The sequence below is a fragment of the Sander vitreus genome, chromosome 3 (genome assembly GCF_031162955.1).
Source record: "Sander vitreus isolate 19-12246 chromosome 3, sanVit1, whole genome shotgun sequence".
NCBI lineage: Eukaryota > Metazoa > Chordata > Actinopteri > Perciformes > Percidae > Sander > Sander vitreus.
This window is the reverse complement of record NC_135857.1, coordinates 11368657-11383353: the sequence shown is the minus strand read 5'-3', so window position 1 is coordinate 11383353 and position 14697 is coordinate 11368657. Positions and strand designations below refer to the sequence as shown.

Sequence of the window (14697 nt, the reverse complement as noted above, 5' to 3'; positions counted from 1 at the left end):
TTTTTATATCATGCTGTATCATTTAGGTTATGTAACAACGATCTGGTGACAGTTCAAAAGGAGAAGTTTGACATTTTAATAAATATATTTATTCGCTTTCTTGCTGACAGTTAGATGAGAAGATCAATACCACTCTCATGTCTGTTAGTTCAATGTGAAGCTGCTGGTTAGCTTAGCTTAGCGTAAGGACTAGAAACAGGGGGAAACAGCTAGCCTGACCATAAAACCACAATTACAAGTTATGTGGTGCTAGGCATGTGGCACACAGGTTTTTGTATAGGATAAACAAACAGCATACATTTGTGTTAATTAGTGAGCTTTTGAGGTGTTGGTAGGCAGATTTTGTTCCCTTTGGACACAGAGCCCGGCTAGCTGTTCCCAGCTGTTTCCAGCTGTTTCTAGGCCTTATGGGGCTATGTTCCCAGGATCCCATGTTCTTGATATAAACTAACACTGCAAGCGATTGATGGGGGATATCTTCACAGTTCTGTTTTGCAAAAGAGAGAAAGGAGATGGACTTTTCAAATGCAGTTTGAATCGTAAAGATCCGTTCAGCCACTGTGGAGATGTCAATGTCTAAATTCAAGAAAATGGGCTTGCCCGCAAATTTGAGGGCATAGGTTTTAAGGAGTATAAGCTGTAGGTGGTTGATTTCAACATATTGACCCAGGGAAAGCGTACATTGAACGTCTGACCTAGGGAAAAAAAACAATGCTGAGAACATAAAACCCTTATCTTACCCTTAAAAGGACAATTCCGGCGCAAAATGAACCTAGGGGTTAATAACACATGGGTACCGAGTCGACCATTCTCTGGGATACGTTTTCATGCTAATCGAATGTGACCAGTTTTAGCGCAAACCGCTAATTAGCTTATAACGCTAGTAGACGACGAACGCCGTGCTTGAGCTACGTTAGTGGTTACTGGTTACATGCTGTTCGTCGTTTGACTGCTCATGACTGTTTTCCCAAGATGCGGCCTGCCTGTATACCGAACGGTACTGTCTTTATAAACTATCTTTTTAATAAACTGTCTCTACACTTACTTACTTACTTACCTGGTCACAGAAAAGAAAGCCAGCGACCGAGTTGTCTGGAGGTCCTTTGTCGACAGCCTATACCCCCACAAGGGGTGTCAGGCATAAGTAAGTAACACTTACAAAGTTCTCAATGCTGCGGTTTACATGTAGGGACCCTCATTATGCTACCGTGGAAGTGTGGTGCTTTTTTGAGCCTTGTTAGTGGTATAGAAATAGCGATTTCTTTTTACTTTTGCACGCCCCAATGACTAGCGTTATAAGCTAATTAGCGGTTTGCGATAAAACTGGTCACATTCGATTAGCATGAAAACATATCCCAGAGAACGGTCGACTCTTTTGCGCCGGAATTGTCCTTTTAATGTGTCATATTAAAAAGACATTTAGCTGGGAAACATAGGACCACAGGAACACAAATATTTGCCTGCTTTATGCTAAGCTAACCGGCTGCTGGCTGTGGCTTCATAATTGCCCTACAGACATGAAAATGGCATCAACCCTCTCTCTCTAACTCTCAGCAAGAGAGTGAGTAAGCATGTTTCCCAAAATGTCAAACTATTCCCTCAAAAAAACTACAGCAGAAGGTAAAGAGGAGAGGCTAAAGGTCTCAGAAAATGGCTCAATCCCTCTGGGCTACAACTTGTCTGGGTAACTGGCTGTGTAGCTGACCAGACTTTAAATGCAGTTTTAATTAATATCTCAGCTTCACTGTGAATTTCTGACTTTTTCTGACACTTTTTACGTTTTCACAATCAGAGCATCAGTGTTGATGACTTATCTGTTGTAAAGTCATTCACACAGCAAATCAACATTCCACATACAGATTTCATTTGTGGTAAACGGAGCCCGCTGAAAGCACATCTTGCCATATTTATCTATCTGTAGTGGCTTTTACAGTAAGAGTGACTCACTAAGAAGCAGGCTGACGGGTGCGCTTTGAGCGCCCACACCCAGACTGGTGACAGCAGCCAACACCACGGTGTAGTGGACGTCAGGCAACAGGCCTGTCAGCAGGATGGACAGCACCGATCCATCCACTGTTCGGTTTATCTGGCTCTTCTGCTCCATGCTGCTGGCTAGACACCAGACCTGATCCACACCAGACATGAAGGGTTAATGTTTGAATCATAGAGACATTTATTTATCTTGCACACCCTGTGACAAGACATGGCCTGTTATTATAATAAGACAGGCATTGAAGCTTTATCTGGCAGAACGCAGTGGAGAATGACGGCAAAGATACAGCAGAGATGAAAGAGAAAGGGATGTCAACGCAATGACAGTTAAAAGCCAGATTTAAAATCCTGATGTTCCAAATGTACGTGCCTTTAGGCATTCACTTTATGTGTTGGATATGTTACTCTCATGCATGTTGGATTTAAAGTATGTCTTTTAAAATCCTGCAGCGGAAGAAATATTCAGATTTCTTCAGTAAAAGTATAGCAACACGTCAATGGCGAAAATGTTTTATAAGATCATAAATGGCGACAGATGAGAAGTTCCCGGAGCTCAGAGTCCTATTTTCAAATAACTGCTGTGAATAGTGAGATATTTTTGCTTCTTTTCTTGATAAATAACTTCAAAAAACAATTAAGTGCTGACATTATTTACTGATTAATCAAGTTGATAAACAACTAATTATTTTTTCAAATGTGTTTTGTGTGTGTCACTATGGCCAAGTGACCATTACAGGATGGGAAATGCTTAAACTGTATTTGTAAAAGTTGCAGAAACAAAATGAAGTCATCAAGTCAGCATCATCATTAAACTGACTCAGTAATGTTTGTCAGACAGCAGTATCTATCTGAAATGTGCTAACATTAGCCACCATAAGCTACTGGACATACCAGACCAAGTAACCCTGAGTCTATTAAATTGAACAACAGTGTGTTTTACTGCTCATGAATTCCACTTTTAATTTGTAAGTGAGGAATATGTTTCTGAATATTTCTTCTGTGTAGTCTCAATTTAAACATAGATTAACAGCTTCTTTAAAGTTTCAAAATAAAAGTATCATGCAGAATGTTTGTAGCATTTTAATGTTGCAGCTGGTCAAGATGGAGCAAATTTGAAATACTTTTTACACAGATGGCTAATTTAATCAACAACGGAGGATCATACTACTTTAAAATGAGCAAACAGTAAGCTAAAATCTGCAACTATTGAAAATAAATATAGTGGAATAAGAAGTTGAATATTTTTCCTTAGTCCCTCAATACATTAGTAAAGAACTTCTTAGGTACCTTCCACCTCCGGTATCATCTGTTTTTGTGATGAAAATCTATCCTGTAACACCGTACTGCCAATTCAACATTTCATTTTTTAACATTTAAGACACGGGGAGGCTTATACAAAACATTGTGTGCAGGTTTCAGCAAATTAAATGTTTAAGGGGATTAAGTGTGATCTTTGCCTTCAGCTGATGAGCCTCCGCACACAAAAATGATCTGTTTTTTTTTATGATCAGACATGTGGGGTTTTCTCACTAACTTTCTACATGGAGACGCAGATGGGATGAATAAATCAAAACAATATAACTGCATGTTCTTCCTTTTTTTCTGCAATAGCAGCCTGATGATTAGTAATCAGTGTTGTGCTCATACTAAGAGACTCACTCTCAATGTTTTTTTCACGGAGCAAACAGATGACAGGGACAGTCAGTTTTCAATCTGATGACAAAATTGAGGCTCTTTCGGCGACAGCAGTGCATGCACTGGCAGAAGATTAGAGGCAATTGTTAATTAAAAATGAATTTTATGTGTCTAAACAACAAATTTGGACAAACACTGAGTAATGAGTGCGTAAAAATATCATGGATTAAAAGAACAATTTGTTCCTTTCTATTTACGCAGTCTACAGTCTACGTCACTGATTGACTTGTTTGCTTTGCCAGACCTTCCTCCACAGTGCTGCTGCGGAGGGTCTGGCTAGTCCACACAGCATTCCGGGATGGAAGAAAAACGTGCTCTGGTTTATTGGCATTTCTTTAAACCAATCAGAATCGTCTTGAGCGGCGCTAAGTACCGGACACAGCAACGGTGCTGCTGCAAAACAGCCTCGGGAAGGAACTTGTTTTGGTGGAACGTGTACATTCAAAGGTTGTTTTAGGTGTGCAACAGAAAACTCAGATTGGGCAGATAGTCTAGCTAGCTGTCTGGATTTACCCTGCAGAGATCTGAGGAGCAGTTAACCATAGCCCTCATAAATAAAATGGAGTTTAAAATTCCAACACAAAGAAAATGGAAGGTAATAGACGTCTGGCCGAAAAGAGCGACATCCGGCGGAATTTCCGGTGGCACCGGAGCAATCCCGGAAGTGGAACGTCGTGGATATAGACTACCGATTGACCGACTTAAAAGAAAAAATAAACATCAGAGAACAAGACAGACAGTCAGGTGTTGTCTCAGGAGTCGGGTCTAGTCATATACTGATAGCTGTAGAAAAACTCCCCGAAAAAAACCCATTAACGGGGAAAAAAATTGAGGAAATCTCACGAAGAAGGTCTCACCTTGTACTCTTGAATGATGCCGCACTGAGTCTAGTCATATACTGATAGCTGTAAAAAAAAAAAAGTCCCCGAAAAAACCCATTAACGGGGGAAAAATGGAGGAAATCTCAGGAAGGTCTCACCTTGTACTCTCGAATGATGCCGCTCTGAGTATTATGAGTCGGAGGCTCCCAGGACACACTGATACTGGAGCTGTTGGTGAGCTGAACCACTGATATAGCCTGTGGGGGTGCACTTAAAACTGCAGACAGAGATAAGAAGAAGACGATTACATTTCTATTATTATTATTAACGGATATCAGTGTTATGGTAGCGATCGATTTTACAGGTCTGTGATTAGTGGATAATTTCCCAATAATGTCCAGGAGGTTTCCTAAAAAAAAACAACTGTAATTTGGTGCTATTATTCGGGGGAAATAGGAATGTCCATGAAATAAAGGCTCTGTTTAAATCCAATTAAATATTCTGTAATTATTTATTTATTATTGGAAACATTATTCTCGATATCTGGCACATGTGTGCGTGTTCAGCAGACCTGCTGTGCACAGATTTGTTTCCATTTACACTACAAGTGTAGCAATTGAACACTCTTCTCTGTATTACGTCCCAAATTGCATAGTTATTTCAAGGAAACCTTTTAGAAATTAAGTGTTACCAACTTTGATGTATTCCTTTAAGGGACAATACTATCAACTGCTAATCTAATCATTCCTGAGCTTCACTTGATAATTACAGTTCTATGCTATTGACAAAGTTATTGATGATGTCATTTCTTACCCTCCTCAGGCGTACGCAGCAGGACCATGAGGCTGTCATGTCCCTGTAACTCATTGAAGTAAGGGCGAATCTTGACCTCATACTCCGTACTGCTGTACAGATCTACCAAGACGATGCTGTGGTCAGACGTGGCCTCCACATCCTGGACCAACCAGGAGCTGCCGATAGTCCGGTAAAATATACGATAACCCTGAACGTACCGGGACTGAAAGGCGACCTGAGAAACGTTGGCAAGACAAGAAGAAGAAGAAACCGAGTTTCACATTTACATCAGTAACGACAAGCAGAACCAGTTGTGTCTGTACTTCAAGTTAATCTGTTTGTGTCACGTAATGTTTGAGGGTTTTGAAGTTAATTCTTGGAGAGTAGCGTGTCCTCCGCACACTGCAAGCCGACATTGAGTAAGTAGACCTTTTGATGAGCCAAGTATTCAACTCACAGTCCAAGAAATCCTGGCGCTGGTAGGAGACAGAACCACAGGCTTCTGCAGGTAGACAGACACCTCTCCTAACTCCCTCTGCACCTGTCTGTGGTCCACACCTTGTTCTGTAGGACTTCCATCTGACAACAATGAAATCCAGTCAGTCCAAGCCACAAAAACAACTGGATAGCAATTTTCAGCAAAAAAAACAAACAAAAGCAAAGCTTTTTGATGAAATTCAGCAGCGCTCAAGGTAAAAGAAAATCACACTGGGAAAGCAAATTAGTTTTGAGACTGCACATGAAAAGCAAGTTTTTTTTAAACCTCATTATCTTGGTGCCGGCCTCAGTATCTCTAATGTCTTTCTTCAAAACCATAAACTAAAATAAAGATTGTACAGTAGGAGTTATATTACGCAAGAGTGTAATCAGAAAATGTTATGTGTAGAATAGAGCCATACTATTCATTGGTTCACTTTCATAGCATGGACTCAATCATTCTCACCTATTAATCAACTATTGTGTTACTTTAATGGTTATTTGGAAGTGGATGTGATTTAATGCTTGACCAGTAAATGCTGAAATCTTGCCTGTTTGCCTTGAGGCTACAGGAGTAATATTGTGTGTAAGTGTGCAGTGCACATGATTTAATTGTAGCCTTCAGGAAATACAAGTATCCTTAACCTGATTTAGTGCAATGTCCTATGTAACTGTTCAATTAATGTTTGTCTGTTATATAGTACTCTAGAATTTAAGCAGTGGTAGGCCTATCCCTCACCCCCTCGGGTAAGGTTACTTATATGTATTGTTTGTTTAGGTATTTAATCATTAAGTTACTTGATGTTATATGTTTAACTGTATTGTAATTTGTGTCTGTTTATCATTTATAGAAAAAAAACACATAACCGTCAAGCCTCATCATCTGCTTTCGCCCTGAATGTGTGCGGAGTAAATGCATGGCTTAAACGGAAACACCTGTTGTCCCTCATACATTCTTGCCGATGTACCATGGCGATGCTAAACTCATAGAACCCAATCCAAAGAGAATTCTAAATTATGTCTCGTCAAGTTTGTTAAGTTTAGTCACTCTTGTCTTGTTGTGCACTTCCTGTTTTATTTTGTATTCACTTTCCCGTTTCAGACCCTGACTTCCTCCCTTTGTGTGATTTTCCCACCAGTGTGATAGTCATCCCCGCCCCTGATTGTTTTCACCTGTTTTCCCCTACCTCATGTATAAATGTTCCTCGTCTCCCTTTGTCTTGTGCCAGTTCGTCTTGTTCGTTCCACGTGAAAGTGTCAAGATTTCTAGCCATACCTTCATGTTTCCAGGTTTTTGTTAATTGATTTTTGTATAGTGACTGATCCTCTTTGTGAGCGCTTTTTGTTTAACCTTTCTTGCCAAGTGAACTTTTTGTTAAGTGTCTACTGAGTTAAGAGTCGTGCATTTGAGTCCACCAGTCTCGAGTCTGAGGTTGTGACAGAAAAAGTTTTTGTTTATATAACTCACCCTGCGTCCTGACAGGCTCGGAGATGGGGCTGGGGTCACTGAGGCCGTAAGAGTTGACTGCTCGGACGATGAAGAGATAAACAGTGTTGGGGAAGAGTCCGGCCACTGTGTGCCTCTCATGCTTCACGTGGTCCGCCACCGTTTGCCAGGTGCTGCCCACTGATTGGCTGATGGGAAAGAAACAAGACAATTAAAACATTTCTTAAAATCTGTCTTGTGATCATAATTTAACTATACCAATATTGTCAGATTAAAAGACTGAATTTGATATTTATTTCATTATTTAGGGATTTGGGGGAATGTAAGATGATAGCATCACACTTGAGGTCAAGATCTTTATCAGGAGGATCTTAAAACATACAGCCCTATCTTGCACCTGGCGCAGCACGGCGCAAAGCACGACCCCAGTGTCTTTGCTAGTTTAAGACCGATGCAGTGGTCAATTTCCCGTCCAGCGCCCGCGTCGTTAAAATGGCAAATACACCTGCACCCATCTTTGAGCCCATGGGCGTGCTGGTCTTACAGGGAGGTGTGTTCAGGTGAATTCTTGGCGTAATGCTATCTTGAGGCAGCGAAAAGTGATCGCTCCATTGACCAACAAAAACCTGGTCTAAAGTCAATAGCGCAGCATTTCATTGTTATTTTAACAGCAAACTAGTAAAATGCGCCTAGGCTTATGCACAGCGAGCGCACACTGCTTGTTACACACACAGGGAAGCGCAGCAGCACACACACATGCAAAAGATTACAAATAAAAATATTTCGGTGCAAATCCGCCATCATAATAGCAATACACAAATGTACAAACGCACCTGGCTTTTAAAGGGAATGGGAGATGACACTGGTTTATTGCATGTTACGCCCAAAACACACCTATGAATTAATGAAGACACCAAGTACAACCCTTTTGAACCATGCGCCCGGTGCACTGTCCCTTTTTTCCACCGTCAAATTAGCAAACGTGGATTTGGAAAAGCACCTGCACCATGCGCTTCACGCCGTGCGCTTATATCGTTAAAATAGGGCCCACAGTTTCAACAGGCAAACTTTTTTTTTTCCTCCTATCTTGAGAGCACGGCTTCATTATAACATTGAGATAACAACATAATGGGTTTGATTGCTGAAAGCCTGACAGCAGACGTACTGATGAAAATGGAACAGACAACAGAAGAGAGCTCTACATTGGGTAAATCACGTTTAAGTTTTGAAAACAGTTGTTGCTATCTTTGTGATTATGAGAAAACAAAGCGATATCTCAGGGTAATGACATAAATTAGTTGATATTACGGCTGCAAGTAAAAATGCCTGTCACTCTATATGACTAGATCATCTCTCCGTTATGTTTTCAATCAACTGATTCATTGTTTGGGTCAGAAAAGGCCCATCGCCGTTTCCCCGAGCACAAGGTGACAGTCAAAGTCCATATTAATATTTTCATGTCAGTTAAAATGACATAAAACACATTTGAGAACATGTCTCGATAGATGACTTAAACAGTTAATAGATTACTAAAATCGCAGGTAATTACTTTAATGTCAATTGCCTTTCAGCATTGGTTGGTGTCCTAAAGCAATAGTTTGACATATTGGGAAATACACTTAATTCCCTTATTCGCTTTCTTGCTGAGAGTTAAATGAGAAGATCGATACCACTATCATATCCATCTATCAGGACCTCTAACTGGCAGATATTACAAGGGTATCGATCTTCTCATCTAACTCTCTGCGAGAAAGCAAACAAAAAATGTCAAAATAATTCTTTTAAATACAGGACAGTGAGAATCATCTGTTGGCACTGCCATGGCTCTTAAAGGTGCACTATGAGTTCCTGCATGGTCACTTCTGTTGACGTTCCAAGTAAAGTTCAAACAAAACCCCCATGTTTCCGTAACTGTCATGATTAACTGACTAAAGGGCCAGACACACAGAGCCGACGGAAAAGGCAGTTGGACTGATCAGTCTCCCCAAATTGGTCAAAAAAGTGCCTCGGAACACACCAAAGTGACGAGACGTAATACGTCTCCCTAACAGCAGGCGGCGCTAATCTGTATTGTCGCCCAAAAATGAAAACCGGCAGCTGATTGGACGAAGGCGTCACATGGGTCTGGTTTCTCCGGAAATTCAAAGACAGACTGTCATGGCGGCTTGTTCAGAATACGATCTCATATTGTACTAAAATAGTTCACCGAAATGTGTTTCTGAAAACATTTTAAGCGAGAAATAGGCCGTGCAGTTGCTGAATCTGTCTTCATTTCAGATCAACAAAGGTCAACAATTTGTTGTTGGTGGATCATGCAACAGTGAGTGGATTGTCATCATCAGCTCTGCGTGCAAGTCTACCACAACGAGCTTTCTTTCCACACACATACCAACTGGACTTTTGTGTGTGTTTGTGCTTGTACACTTTGCCTGTATCCTCTCTCCTGCTTCTGTAATGAGTGAACTCTCCAACTGGGCTAGCATCCCCTCCTTCCTTTGCCCCAGGACAGGACAGAGCTGCCAAGCTGACCACAGCAGTAATTGTCTCTTCTTTCACTCACTGTCTGTCTCACTAAAGCCTCTAGTTTGTTGTTAGAACTGCTATGGCTCTCCTCGGGATTGCCACGGCTAAATACGGATGCAATGAGTGTCACGGTGTCACTTCAGGACGTCACTTAATAGAACTGTCTCTCCCTCAGGCATTGATGAGTCATTCCCCAACTCTAATAACTCTAAATGAAGAAGACCTCATTATGTGTGAATAGTCAGAATATTGGCAAAATTGGAAAAACAGATACCAGCTCTGTTTGGACAGATTCAACAAACGAGATAAAACGTGTTCATTTGTGAGTTTTAAAGGTGCTGGTTGGTGGATTTGTTTATGCAGGGAGACAGGCTAACTGTTTCCCCCTTTTTTCAGTCTTCATGCTTAGCTAAGCTAACAAGCTGCAGTAGTTTCATATTGAACAGACATAGTATATGGAAGTGGTATCGATCTTCTTATCTAACTCTCAGCAAGAAAGCAAATACGCATATTTCCCAAAAACATCAGTGTTCCTATAACCAGACTACAATCATGAAAACATCTTTTTTTTATAATAATAGATAATAGATAAGGCTTTTCAGATTACACTACAATGCCTGATCTGACTTTGCAAACTCAAAATGTTTTTTTAAATTGTACAATGTACAAAAAACATGGTGTTCCTGTATCAGTGTGTCATTGTGTACCTGAAGGCCTCGATGATGTAGGAGGTGACGGCGGCCCCGCCTTCATGAGGGTTGGACTGCCACGTGAGGGTGACAGTGTTTTTAGTCACCTCTGTCACTACAGGCTTCTGCGGAGGCCCCGGAAGCTGGATAAACTCTCTGGATACAGAAGAAACTCCATCCTCTGTTACACAAACCAGAGCACAAACAGCACTGTTATACCACAACAACAAATTGATTCTCATCAACATTTTGGCTGAAACTGGAGAGGATTTTGTCCTGTTATGGCTACAGACTGTGCTCTTATAAAGAACACTGGCAGAGCGTGTAGTTTCTTGAGCATGGAGGTGTAGTGTGAGAGCGACTAGAGTGTAAAGTGTATCAGAGAGACAGAGTGTGGAGAGTTTTGGTGGGAGTACCTCTGACAGTCAGCATCCCACTCCAGCTCGTCTCCCCTGTGGCGCTAGATACCACGCACGTGTACATCCCTGAGTCTGCATTCTGTTGAACAGAAGTTAACATTTGAGACAGACACCCGGAAAAAAAAAGGAGCCAATGAAGAACAAATGCTGCCAGCAGTTATTCATTTTTGAAGGATGGTTTGGATCTATTTAGATGACTGAAAGAATGTTTAGATCAAGAATGCCAAAGTCAGCAAAGTCATCCTATTCTCAATCTGACTGGCAGAAGAAGACTATACATTTACTATAAGTATTGTGCTTACTGTATACAATTTCCGTAATATGCTAGTTTGTACTTCTACATTTCAAAAGGTAAATACTGCATGTTTTACTTAACTACATTCACCTGACATGTACATGTATTAGTTTCTGTACAGATTTATTTTAAAGTGGTCATATTATGCTCATTTTCAGGTTCATAATTGTAATTTTAGATTGTATCAGAATAGGTTTACATGGTTTAATTCTCAAAAAACACCATATTTTTGTTGTACTGCCCATTGCTGCAGCTCCTCTTTTCACCCTGTGTTCAGGTCTCTGTTTTAGCTACAGAGTGAGAACTCTCAACTTCTGTAAGATCTTTGTTGTCAGTCGCACATACGCAGTAGCTAGGTAAGATCACAATTGCTAGCTAGCTGTTTCTCCAACTTCGGCCTGTACAAGGCAGGATTAGCCGGGAGACTTCTTCTAAACGAGGGCGCACTTACAACTTTGCGTGGAATACCTGCAGAACAGAGACATGTAAGTAGTTCTATACAATTTATTTTGTAGATTAGGGTGAATTTGTGTGTGTTGTAGCAGTGTTTTGCCATTGAGAACGAGCTAGCATGCTAGCGCTAGCATGCTAACGGTTAGCTCCCTAGCACCCTCATTTCGGCTGGTGACGTAGAAAGCCGTGCAGATTTTGAACAGCTCACCCGGAGCAAAGTTTGTTTGCGTGTGGAAGCACCAGAGACACAAAATAACACCCCAAATCCCAGAAAAAGTGATTTCTTTTTCATAATATGGGCACTTTAAAGTATAATGTCGCCACAATATTACATGTAACATGCTGTTCACATGTTAATGCATCCCAAAAAAACATAATTGCTATGCCCCTGTGGTGTCATTTTGGAGTGGTTTTGCAGTTGACATTGTGGAGGTGTGTTTCTAACCTCTGCCTCCCATTTTCACGTCACTACTTAGAATACCTCATTTTACCAGGGCCCGGTGTGCTGAGATTACTTAAACTGCACTCTGGCTCTCCCTCTTTCTGCTCTGGCTGTCTCCACAGGCACACCGTGGTTTGGTTTGATTTGGTTATGTTGTCCTAGGTTTGCCTTTTGCGATGTTTACACTTTACAACACCAACACACACTCACCTCTTTCACTCATGCACACCCTACGCCACTGAGTCTGATCTCCTCATCCCATTCTGTATATAGTTAATTTGGTTATTTAATGTGGTCTAATTTGATTTAACCGGATTAAATAAAGTTGTCTTTAAACATTCAACATGGTGTCGTCTCCCTGTTTGTTGTGACCACCTGAGCCAGGTCATGACAATAATGTAAATATAAGTTGTAAGTAAACGTAAATGTAAGTAAACACGTGCGTTTTATACAAGTCCGTAAATTCCAAATCACTTAATTCTAACTTCCAATCCAAGAAGTTTTCATCAAGGAATCATGTAATTATCGAGAAAATAAGAATGCCCGAAAGAAGATGCTCTGTTTGAACCCAAGTAATTATTCTTTCATCATTTATTTATTATTGGAAACAGCTCCTTACTTACACATCCATCAGTTACGGAGCAACATTAGCATTCATTTGGAGTCATGTTGCTGGCCACCTGATAAATGTCCAATATTCACAGTGCTTTTTCACTGAAAACAGTTGCCTGATGCTGTATTGTATGCATTGTACTTTTTACTCCACTGCATTAAAGCAGGTTACTAGTTAATTTCCAAATTAAGATTTCTTTGCACGCAAACATAGTCTATAAAATATGATGTTTTATTATAAATTAAACTGACAAAATACAGGTCTACAAGTACAGCTGAAATGATTAACCAATTAAACACTTGTTGATTGACAGAACTGTTTTGATCGTATCCAGTTTCTAAAATGTGAGGATTTTTCTGCATTGAGTACTTTTACTTGTAATACTTTTAGTACATTTTCCTAATGATACTTACATACTTTTACTTAAGTAACATTTTCAATGCAAGGACAGAGTATTTTTTACAGGGTGGTATTAGTACTTTTACTTAAGTGAAGGATCTGAATACTTCTTCCAACACTGCTCAGTAGTCTTCACCTGAGCCTCGATAGCTCTCAAAGCTCCATTGCTACAAACCATGAGGCACCACACCAAACTCTACTGTACCTGCCCCCCTGTTTACATTATGCCCTGTATAGTATATGCCTTCATGCTTCACTGACACTCTAGTGTTTGCTCCAGCCCTGTCCTGGCTGAGATCCAGTCTGCTGGAGCCGTCATCAGACCATATGAGATCATCCACCGCAGTGCTGACCTCTGGCTGACAGACAGCACAGCGTGTGGGCAGGTGAACATCTTTAGATGACTTCAACTGCTGCTAAAATATTGATGGTGGGTAGGCATCAGCAGGGTAAATATTTTTAGTCCCTCACTCGTCATCTACATTTGCCCTCTTCTTTTTTTCCCCTTGTCATCCCCTTGATGCCACACTAATGCATCTCTTCTGTTCCATTGAATCCATTGGCATGGCAGATTTCCCCAGCCTCAGTGATGCATTGGACCAAACCTTAATGCTCCAAGTTTGCTGAGCACCACAGCGGGGGAAAGAGGATGAGAGAGGACGTGGGAGGAAGTGGTGAAGCATAGTCGGGGCAGGAGATTTAATTAAAAGCTGGTCAGATGATTAATCATCTATCGCCAGTCAATTAACGAAAACTATGCTGCTTTCGCTCCGTCCTGTGTGCACTCGCTGACCTCCAGGAGGGGTTAAAGCACAAAGGGGCTGCCGACTGCTCTTCCATCAAAGTAGAACACATTAGCATTTACAAACAAGCACCTTCATTAACATTACAATTACACACCGTATGAGCACATAACTGCACTGGAGAGATACGCTCTGCCTCAGAGAGATTGGTCTTTGAAACTCAGTCTCACCTTCATTTTACAAACGAAAATAAAATGTATAATGGAAAAGGAAAAAAATAAAAACATGTTGCAATGTGGGCTGCAGAGAAAGTGAAATTAGGCCAGAGATCATAGACAGTTAAAGAAGTGGACAAAATGATGCTGTTGTTTTCTACGGAGACCAGTGAAGGATATTAGAAGCACTTTTCCGGTGATGGCTGAGCGTTACTGCACAGCCTCCAACTGAGAGAGACGACGTAAATGTGACGTGAGCAACCTGTCTGAAAGTTGGAAGTCTTCTGGTAGCTGTGCCAAGAGAAATCTCAATCATTCCCAATCTTGCAGAGACGGAGAGCGTAGGTATATGTAAGGAGATAACATAGGCACAGGCTAATTATTGCTAACTAAAATGCTAGTTAACATTAGTAATTAAACTTAAACAGCTAATGTAAGTCGAAACTGCCTGCGAGCTTTTCCTGTGCTCCTGTGTAATTCCTCTACTGTGCGACAGTAAGTCGCGTGGTTATGACACAATCGTTAGCCTATTTTTACAAAAATATCTGCTACGGAGCCATAACGTGAGGTACAAAGTAATGTAGCCTTTTATACATTGTCGTGTTTCTTTAGAAATAAACAATGGACAAATAAAGTCTTTAAACACTTCAGCTGTAAAGTTATTCGCTGTCAAAGTGGC

The 14697-nt window shown here is 40.8% G+C and overlaps 1 protein-coding gene across 2 annotated transcripts in view; it reads right to left on the bottom strand.

The window, feature by feature from the left end:
* Positions 1 to 14697, bottom strand: part of LOC144515268 (roundabout homolog 2) — a 65260-nt gene that overhangs the window by 7616 nt on the left and 42947 nt on the right. For both annotated transcript variants that reach the window (XM_078245950.1, XM_078245951.1), the window contains exons 10-16: positions 10856 to 10937; positions 10458 to 10620; positions 7249 to 7415; positions 5761 to 5882; positions 5322 to 5538; positions 4667 to 4785; positions 1948 to 2125 (exon numbers count right to left, since the gene is read on the bottom strand). In XM_078245950.1, coding sequence (XP_078102076.1) covers positions 1948 to 2125; positions 4667 to 4785; positions 5322 to 5538; positions 5761 to 5882; positions 7249 to 7415; positions 10458 to 10620; positions 10856 to 10937 — 1048 coding nt within the window. The remainder of the gene's footprint in view (positions 1 to 1947; positions 2126 to 4666; positions 4786 to 5321; positions 5539 to 5760; positions 5883 to 7248; positions 7416 to 10457; positions 10621 to 10855; positions 10938 to 14697) is intronic.